This window comes from Sinocyclocheilus grahami, unplaced genomic scaffold, assembly GCF_001515645.1.
Source record: "Sinocyclocheilus grahami isolate Dianchi unplaced genomic scaffold, SAMN03320097.WGS_v1.1 scaffold147.1, whole genome shotgun sequence".
Classification (NCBI taxonomy): Eukaryota; Metazoa; Chordata; class Actinopteri; order Cypriniformes; family Cyprinidae; genus Sinocyclocheilus; species Sinocyclocheilus grahami.
Window position 1 is genome coordinate 426,231 of NW_015505326.1, and position 9,439 is coordinate 435,669.

Here is a 9,439-nt window from a genome sequence, read left to right on the forward strand (position 1 = left end):
TGCATGGAAATGAAGTTTCTTTGGCATTCTGTGGACGTAAGGAGACCAGAGATTAAAATGTCTGTAAGGAATTTTAGTCTGTCTGTTCTTGTCGTGAAGTGGGGGAAGTCAATTTACGAGGAGCTTGTGACTGTAGTTACTATCGTGTGATAGTCATGCGGTCATCTCTTTTGACCATTATTCTTGATAACTTGCCCCAAAATTGACAATCTCCTTGGAATTGTCAATAAGTGTTCTTTTGTGTTAATGTTGAAAACTGTTCTGTGACAGGGTCTTAGGTTTAGGCTTGCTTCAGAGAGGCTGGGGTCTGATTTATGACATCCTGTTGTCTTGGGCCTCTGTGGAATTTTTGTGACTCCTCGTGCCTCAACTCGGTTTTGACCAAATCTTAGATTGTCTGATTCGGTCTGATATCCTACATACCCCCCTTCGATCGGCGATGTGTTGAGTTGAAGACATCGGCGAGCGCTGGAGAAACAAAGGCAGAAGAAGCAGACAACCACAGCAAACAACAAGACACCTCCATGACAGTTACTGTACTGGTGCAGGCAACAGGTTATTTAGGTACAGGTGGTAAAGTTCAATTAGTCAAAATAGTTTAGTAAATTGAAATATGTTTTAATTCAATCTGGAAATTGTTCTAATTTGGTTCCGTACGTTGATTCGTCAATCAAATTTTGCGGATAACTTTGTTTGGTTCTTCTAGGTTGTCTTAATTTAAAACGTTTACCGTTAATTTTCTAGTAACATCATTTGCAATGAAATGAATTGACCTATCGTGCATGGAGCTTTCTGGCTTCCATTCAGCTTTAGAATTACTGGCGGATATTAGGTGTGGTGAGTCAATCCTAATATCAGACCTTTGACCCTTGCAGGGTGTCTAGGTGTTTCACCTACTAAGGAAAGAGAGGAAGGAATCAGGATAGGTAAAAGAAGAACAAACAAACCTAAGCTGCTGTGGATTTTCCTAGCATGGCTTACAACTACTGTTGAGCTAGGATGTCGTGTGCAGCTAGTGTGTCATGTACCTTAAATTAGTGTCAGGTGTTCTACCTATTGTGAGGATGGCTGCATATTTCTTCATGGTGGGCATATGTAACTTTATGTTACGCTAAAATTTGGATATTCTACTTGTGGGAAGAAAATGTTAGTTGAATGTGTTATCAGTAGATGTGGTTACCTCTGGGTGTAGGTAATGTTGTGTATGTGTGGTCAGATCTGTTTCAGTCTGTGTTGTCTCCCCCCTTTTCTTGTATGTCAGTGAAGACGGGCTCTCTGCATCCTTGGCTTGGATGAGGGCGTGTCCATGATCTAATGGGGGTCAGTCCAGCAAGGCAGGAAGTTCTTTAGCAGACAGTCAGAGCTAGTTTGGCATGGCTGTGTGAAGCTGGGGTGCAAACTTTGTCTCCTATGTTGCATTTCTCTTGTGATGCCTTCTGGTTGTGGCAGACTTTCTGACCTTCTGTGCTTGGGTGGTTGCTGTTGCACAGACAGGAATGTGGTTCTTGGAGTTGATTTGACAGTTTGTTATTGAGCGATGGGTGACTGAGGTGATGTTCTTTGGTACCTCAGAGTTTCATCAACAGTTGGCCGTGAGAGACTTGCTCGTTCTGGGTGGTTGTTGAACAGGTGCTTGTCATCTCTGATGTGGTGTACCAGGTGATCACCGGCCTTCCGTTCTGTCGCTGGTCACAGCGAGCATGACTCAACTTTGTGGTCATCCATGTTCAGCTTTTCTTGAAGGAACTCTTTCATTTGTCTCATGACTTGTTCCATGTCTTCTGATGGTAAGCTGTCTTGTTCTTCTGCATACTCAGCACTGTGCATGTCTGAGTGGTGCTGAGGTGGGTTTTGCTGTCGCTTACTCACACGAGTTGCTCTTGGATGAGTCAGGCGATTACCTTTGGATGTCTGGTTAGGTTTCCAGTTGTTCCTATCTTTTGGGTTTCTTGAGAAGCGTGGCTGTTCCCATGGATTTTTCCAGCGGCTGGGCTGAAAGCTGTCGTGGACATGGGGGTCACGTTCTCTGTGCTCTTGATGGAAGACTCTGGTGTCGTGATGCCACTGGGTGTCGTCCAGTGCAAGGCTTGAGTCTTTGGTTACAGAGTTCAAGAGTGTGGATGTTTTGTTACCTTTCTTTGAGGCCATCTTCTGCTTGTTGTAGGCCTTCTGTGTTAGGTCACGCAACTGTTGGATGGTCATGGAGCGTGGACAGGCCATGACGCCTAGATGGTGGCTGACTCCAGGGTGCAGGTTTCTTAGGAAGAGGCTTTTGAAGTTCACATCCTCTTCGAGGTCAGGTTCGTTGTGTGCACCAAAGTAGGCTTGTCGGAGTCGGTTGTAGTAAGCTTGTGGAACCTCTTGTCGACCTTGCTTGATCTCCAAAGCAGTTAACAGTCCAAGTTCAGACTCAGGGTCTGTAAACTCTTTAATAAGGACCTCACGAAGTAGCTGGTAGCTTGACTTTGTTTGACTGGGCTGTCGATCTAGGAAGTTTCGTACCTCAGGACTTGATGTGGCTCTTAGGAGGTATAACCTGTCTCTGTCAGTCACACGAGGTCTCATTTCCAGATAAAACTCGATATCTTGCAGGTAGGCCTGGATGTCGTGGCCCTCTGCAGAGTTTGGGTTGAAACTGCTGATGTTTTTAGACAGCTTGTTGAGGTCTTTGATGGTCATCCCATGTGCAGCTCCAAGGTCTGCTTGGATGGGAGGTATTCTTTCGTTGGCAGGAAAGGCTTGTGTGGCGAAGGCAGGTGAGGTTTTGGGTTGTGGCCCTTCGCGCCTTTCGTCATATGCCGGTTCTTGGATATGGGACTCTGCTCTGCTCAGCAGTGGTGAGGCTGAGAGATGCTTCTCTTTTCTTGGCTCTTGTTTCAGCTCATAAGCATCTTTGAGTTCTTTTCTGACCATGTAGAGCTCATCGTTGGTATCGTCTAGTTGTTGGGTCAGATTGTCCATTTCAGTTCTATACCTTTCAAGGTGGTCTTTCAGGGTACTGATTTCAACATTCTTGTCTCTGATGTGATTCTTGGCTTTCTCTAGTAGCTGTTCGGCATACTGGAGTCTGTTTACCAGGTCTTTCTGGACAGCCTTTGAATGTTGCTGGTCGAGCTGCGCTGCTGCCAGGGCTGCTTGGAGTTTCATAACTTGTTCCGTTGTTTCCTGCTCCCTCTCGTTGGGTGCTTTGAGTTGATCTTGAACTTTCACTTCCAGCTTGTCTATGCGGCGTTGAGCACGTGTCAGCTCCTCTTGAAGGTGGGTGATGTGCTTGTCGCTCAGTTTCAGCTGGGTTGTGAAGGCGTAGCTTAGGGAGCTGGTGATTTTGACTAGCTCCTCGTGGTTGTTGTTCTGTCTTGAATCTTGTGTCAGGAATCTTCTCAGGATTAGGATTATTATTAAAAATAATAACAGTTCAAATGTCTTGGGGGTGAGGCTGTCTGTCATGCCTCTCAGCCAAGTATTCACATCTTCCCCATGGGCAATGGGGTCTGCTGTCTGCGGCATTTTGGCACGCTGGGGAGAAGAGAGACTGACACAGATCTGTGTAGAGTAGAAGCCTATGTGTGGTGGGACAACTAAGTGTGGTATCAGTGACTGTGACCCACTAGTGAAGTGTGGTGATGATTGTGTTGGTCTCGGGGTGTCTAAGTAGACTAGGGATGCGAAGACTTCGTCACTTCTAACGAGGAATAGGAAAAAGAGAGAAAAAGGTCAAAACAATTCAGTAAAAAAAAAAACAATTCCTTTTTGGTTGAGAATTTTTTTTTCAATTTAATGTGGTTATCAAGAAGGTAAACAATATTATTAAATCTCTGTTTTAGACAAAAGAATGCAATAATAATGTTGATATCTCTTTTCTTAGTCTGACAGGATTGACACCGTACACCTTACAGTTGTGCCGCTCACCAGGGAGGCTGCGAAGGCGACAGTTGTTCAACACTTATCTCTATTAAATCGATCTCAGCATTGGATGAGATTCTAAAATTTGGATTGCGTTTCCAAATGTAGGGAGGTTAGGAAGAACAAGGAGGGGTTGATTACAATCAAATTCATACGGATGATTCGTCTTTTTCAACAAGATTATGTATTTCATTCACATAGGATTGATTGATGGTTCTTACAGGTCCCTACGCATGTGAAGAGTAAAGAGGAAAGAAAGCAGGAGGTGACAGGAGAAAAGGGAAGGAGAGCTCAGGAGTTTACTCAGTAAACTGAGTGGATCGTGTCCACTAGCAGGCTCTGATGCTGTTATGCTCAACTACGAGTAGAATAGTTGTTGTTCTTAGTTGCTGCACAACTAATCAAACAAAATAAAATTTGAGGGAAAGAACGTTGTCTTTCTAATTTATTTGAACTCGTAGCGAGGGATAACACTGTCTCATATTAGGGCTTGGGTGTGTCGTTCCCAAGCTAGGATCTCCAGAGGAAAAAAGAATGGTAAAGTAAAATTAAAAGTAATAAATGGGCAAAGTAAGTAGAAAGGAAATTAAATAACGAAGGAAATCAAAATAAAACAATAATGGCTAAGTGTATAACCACAGGAAGAAAAGGGGTAAAACGCAATAAAATAATGAGTAAGTATAAGTCTGAATAGAATTTATTGATAGGTAATCAAATCAATTAGGTATAATAAGTTTATTAAACTTTAAAGTTCAAGGCTTATTCGTACCTAAGATGATTAGGCATAAGAGGGAATACTAGAAATAATGATCATATGAAATGATCGGAGGGGAACATTTGAATGATTCCAAATAAATTTAATGTTTTAATTAAATTTGAATTTGGCACAATTAATAATTGTGAGTTAGTATTTCCCTTTCTAGTAAAGTAAGATAAAGTGGTAAGAAGTGAGAAAAGGGAGGAATAAGAGAGAGAAAGAGACCAACAGGTGTATTAGTTTAGATGTTTAAAGGGTTAAATCACTTTATCGTTGCCCAAACAGACACTGAATTCAACTACTGGATGTTAATGCTAACTGCTAACCTTTGAGGCTAAAGGCTTTAGCATAGACTTCAATGTAAACAACTGTTTGGTTAGCTTAGCCACCCGTGGGGTTTGTTTACAATAGCGTCGCTGTGCTGCGCGTGCGCAGTTCAGAGTTGCTTCGGAAGTAGGTTCAGACTTCCGTGTCACGATCGTAACTATGGCAACCAACACACGCTCTAGTGGCTAGCCTGTGAATAGTTGCATTGCAAGTACAGTTAAGCGTATTACACGAAATGTCGGCGCATTTCAACACTGTACAAATAACAACACCGCTTTTGGTTGATTTTGCGATGTGGCGCTTAAACTCTCGGTTCGTTCGGGGTTAAGTTTAACTTTATTCAAATAGCAGCTTTGTGCTGCAGTTAGGGGCACCAGTGATAACGATCTCAGCAGATCTTTAAATCTCTGTGCCAGTTTCTCTGGACACTTAAACAACAGGTTTTCTTCGCTGTTGGTGCAAAGTTAATATTCACTTACACGCAGTGTTAAGCTAAATTAAATTTACTTTGTGAACAGACACAGGCAGACAAGCATTATCTCGTAATGTTTAACTCAGGGAATCGAATAGCATGGCATAACAATGGGACACGCATTGAAATCAAACTATGAATAATAAGGCTTTGATAAGAAGATTGAGGAACACGCTCAAACTATTCTTTATCCACCTATTTATTTCCCTTTTAACTACTACAGTTTAGCGTCGTTCAGCTAACGGTGCCTGAGATTCAGGGAGAATAGCGATTGAAAACACTGGAACACGCAATGAATCAATTCAGCTATAAAACAAGGCATTACAAAAATGAGGAACACGCTCAATTTCTACCTTATTGTACGATCTCAGATGTTAACTTGAAGTTACACTTACTGCAGTTTAACAACGGAGAGGCGGACTCGCGTTACAGCCTTCTCTGCATTCATTCAAGCGGTCGCGCGCTGCTTACGTCACACACACGCAACACACACACACACCAGTCTCAACAGAAGCTTCTCATATTTCATCCGCAGCAATGGAAATATGAAATAACTTGGTTTATGCTCACACTTTAGGTGGATCGTTGCCCGCATTCTCCACCAATAACTGTAAAGGGAAACAGGTCAATAATTTAGCTCAAAGGGAATCATTTAAGATTTTAAAGGGAACTCCACCATTAATATGCAAGGGAATTAGGACAGAATCACTGTTTTATGGCGGATCACTGAGACGATGTTGAAAACTGTTCTGTGGCAGGGGTTTAGGTTTAGGTTTAGGCTTGCTTCAGAAGGGCTAGGGTCTGATTTATGATATCCTGTTGTCTTGGGCCTCTGTGGAATTTTTGTGACTCCTCGTGCCTCAACTCGGTTTTGACCAAATCTTAGATTGTCTGATTCGGTCTGATATCCTACATTTATATATATATATATATATATATATAATTTAATTTTTTTTGCAGGAAGGAGCACAAATTGAACAGACACAACTTTTTTGTTTTATATATATATACAAACAGAAGATTTAAAATGGGTCTGTAATATACCCTTTTTCTGTTAGTAAACATTGTGAAATTTTTCTGTGGGCAGAGCTTAGGTGGAGGAAGAAAGGTTCCCCTGACCACTTCACTAACGCTAGCTATGAAGTTTGTCAGCTTGTTTTTGTTTTTAACAATGACTGGAGAAAATACGATTTTAGCTGCATATGTAAAGTCACTCGCTGTCCGGGATCGCGACTGTTATTTGAAAAGGTTAACTTTAACGGGCGAAACCAGATTGGCTGACCCTACACGCTAGCTCAAAGGGACGATCTGACAGGATTACCTCCGGTTGAGTGATTTGCATCTATAGAGAAACCTAGTGCGTTAGAATAAAGAGAAACTCACCGGTGTCTGTCTAGTCATGAAGATGCATATATATTTCAATTTCAGAATGCAACTATTTTTACAGTGAACTGCGCCAAAATAAAAAAAAATAAAAAAAAAGTTCAACATTCAATGTGATGGATATATTATTTGAAGATGTATGTGTCATGTAATGATACAAATAGTTATTTTAAAGTATATACCTCCTGTAAATGATGTAAGTTTACAGTGACATTACATACCTGTCACGGTGTGCCTACTGTGAGGAGCGAGGAACAAGGAGCAAGGAACGAGGAGAATCTTAATCATCAGTCTTTAATGACATAAAGGAATCAAGACACAACACAAGACAGGAACAGATTCTGGCATTACTCCCCCCTCCCGGAAGGCGTGTCCACGCGCATCATAACAACCAACGGGGAGGGGGGGTGGGCACTCAGGAGGCCTCTCAGGACAGGCTTCCAGGGACGGAGGGCCTCCAAGGCGGTACCCGTTCCGGGACCCATGGTGGATCAGGCATTTCGGGGAGCCATGGCGGATCAGGCAGACTGGGAGGCCATGGCGGAGCAGGCAGACTGGGAGGTCATGGCGCAGCAGGCAGACTGGGAGGCCATGGCGGAGCAGGCAGACTGGGAGGCCATGGCCATGGGGAAGAAAACACAACACAGAGTCTAACAATAACTTTACTTTACATTCAGTGGCCTATGTTTAACCCTCTGAGGTCGATTAACGCGGATACGCGTTTTGAGGCATCTTCTCCTGATCACACCGAAAATAACTTAAATTACACTTTCAGTTTTGAAGATGTGAAAAATTTCTAGAAATAAAAAATTCCAGAAACGAATTTTGAACTTTCTGTATTTGATTATTTTTTTCTTACCAAGTTCTTAATAATTCCAGCCACAATCAATCACAACAATGTATATACAATTATAGATCATTAAGCATATAAATCATCAGTTTGTTGTTTTAAACACATGCACACAGACATTATTTCATACCCAACATAGTCGTGAGATGCATAAGACATCTTTAGACGTGTAACACAAACCATAATATATAACAACAAAAGACAATACTTTATGTATCCTTTTCTGACAAGAAGTGTGTGCTGAATATTTTGTTGTATTAATATCTTAACATGCAATAAGTCAGAACAAAAAACACAGCCTCTGTTTTGTTTTTTTAAAGGAAAGGGAAAAAAGTTTTATTCTAGCTTCAAGCAATCTTTTTTTATCAACACTTTAATGTGGGTAAGTATCATGAAAAAAAAGCAACATTTTGAACAAAAAGCTGAGAAAATTTTGTTTTTGTAAAAGACTACGTCTGGTTCAGATTTAGAACGATGATCAAAACATAGAAGAGACTGCTTCCATCAATACATCCAAAGCTTTCACAGTCCTAAACCACTTCTTGCATCATCATTTCATTCTGTAAAGTTAGGCAGTTTTGATTTATGTAATGATTAATGTTTGATGATCACGTTATTTTACATATGCATCTGCTTACATACACAACAGCTTTTTTCTGCTTCTTCCCTGTGTTTTGATCCAGATGTTCAACTCTTTCAGAAGATGTTTAATAACGCCTCCTACTGTATACCAGTGAAAACACAGAAAGCCGAAAAATTCTGTCAATGTGGAGGAAAGAGCTAATAGAAATATTAAAGGAATATTTCATCCAAAATTTTTCTGTTAATTTACTCACCCTCAGACACTCAGTTTATTCAGTAAAACAGTAAATAAGTTTTTAGCTGAAATCGTCTAATTCAGCGGCGACCAGAACTTGATAGTAAAAAAAGGCATCCTAAGTCATCCTGGCTTACATCTTGGCATGGATGAAAGAACATCACCTACAGCTCAACCTCGCAAAGCCTGAGCTTCTCGTCTTCCCTGCCTCTCAGACTCTACAGCAGGGGTGCCCAACCCTGCTCCTGGCGATCGACTGTCCTGCAAAGTTCAGCTCCAACCCTAATCAAACACACCTGATGCAACTAATTAGGGTCTTCAGGATCACTTAAAAATTAAAGGCAGGTGTCTTTGATTAGAGTTGGAGCTAAACTTTGCAGGACAGTCGATCGCCAGGAGCAGGGTTGGGCACACCTGCTCTACAGCATGATTTTACCATCCAGCTAGGTTCATCATTAATTACCCCATCAAGTTCGGTCAGAAATCTTGGTGTAATCTTTGCTGAGCAGCTGACTTTTCAAAGATCTCATTGCAAAAACCTCTCGATCTTGCAGGTTTGTATTGCACAACATCAGAATGATCAGGTTCTTCCTAACGGAGCATGCTGCACAACTTGTCCAGGCCCTTGTCATTTCTAGGCTGGACTACTGCAATGCTCTTCTGGCAGGACTTCCATTGTGCCATTGCACTGGCTACCGGTTGCAGCTCGCATCTGCAATGTGTGAATAAATGTAAATCTAAATGTATAAGACCTCAATATGTCGTCTGGAGGCATGTATATTAATTTTGTCCTGTGCATGTTTTTTTGACTCAAGTGCCATTAGCCACTGACTTAACACTTTTAGAACCACCAAGGACAATGGTTTCAGCTAAAAATATATAAATAAATAAACTTCTTTACTGTTTTGCTGAAGAACAAAAATCACCAAC

At 41.6% G+C, this 9,439-nt stretch overlaps 1 protein-coding gene across 1 annotated transcript; it reads right to left on the reverse strand.

Moving 5' to 3' along the window:
• Positions 1-1,607: 1,607 nt before the first annotated feature.
• Positions 1,608-6,045, reverse strand: LOC107591874 (uncharacterized). Its single transcript, XM_016281146.1, has 2 exons — positions 5,855-6,045; positions 1,608-3,682 (listed from the first exon to the last, which is right to left on the reverse strand). The coding sequence occupies exons 1-2, from the start codon at positions 5,905-5,907 to the stop codon at positions 1,690-1,692; spliced, it is 2,046 nt and encodes a 681-aa protein (XP_016136632.1). The 5' UTR covers positions 5,908-6,045; the 3' UTR covers positions 1,608-1,689.
• Between the last annotated feature and the right edge of the window lie 3,394 nt (positions 6,046-9,439).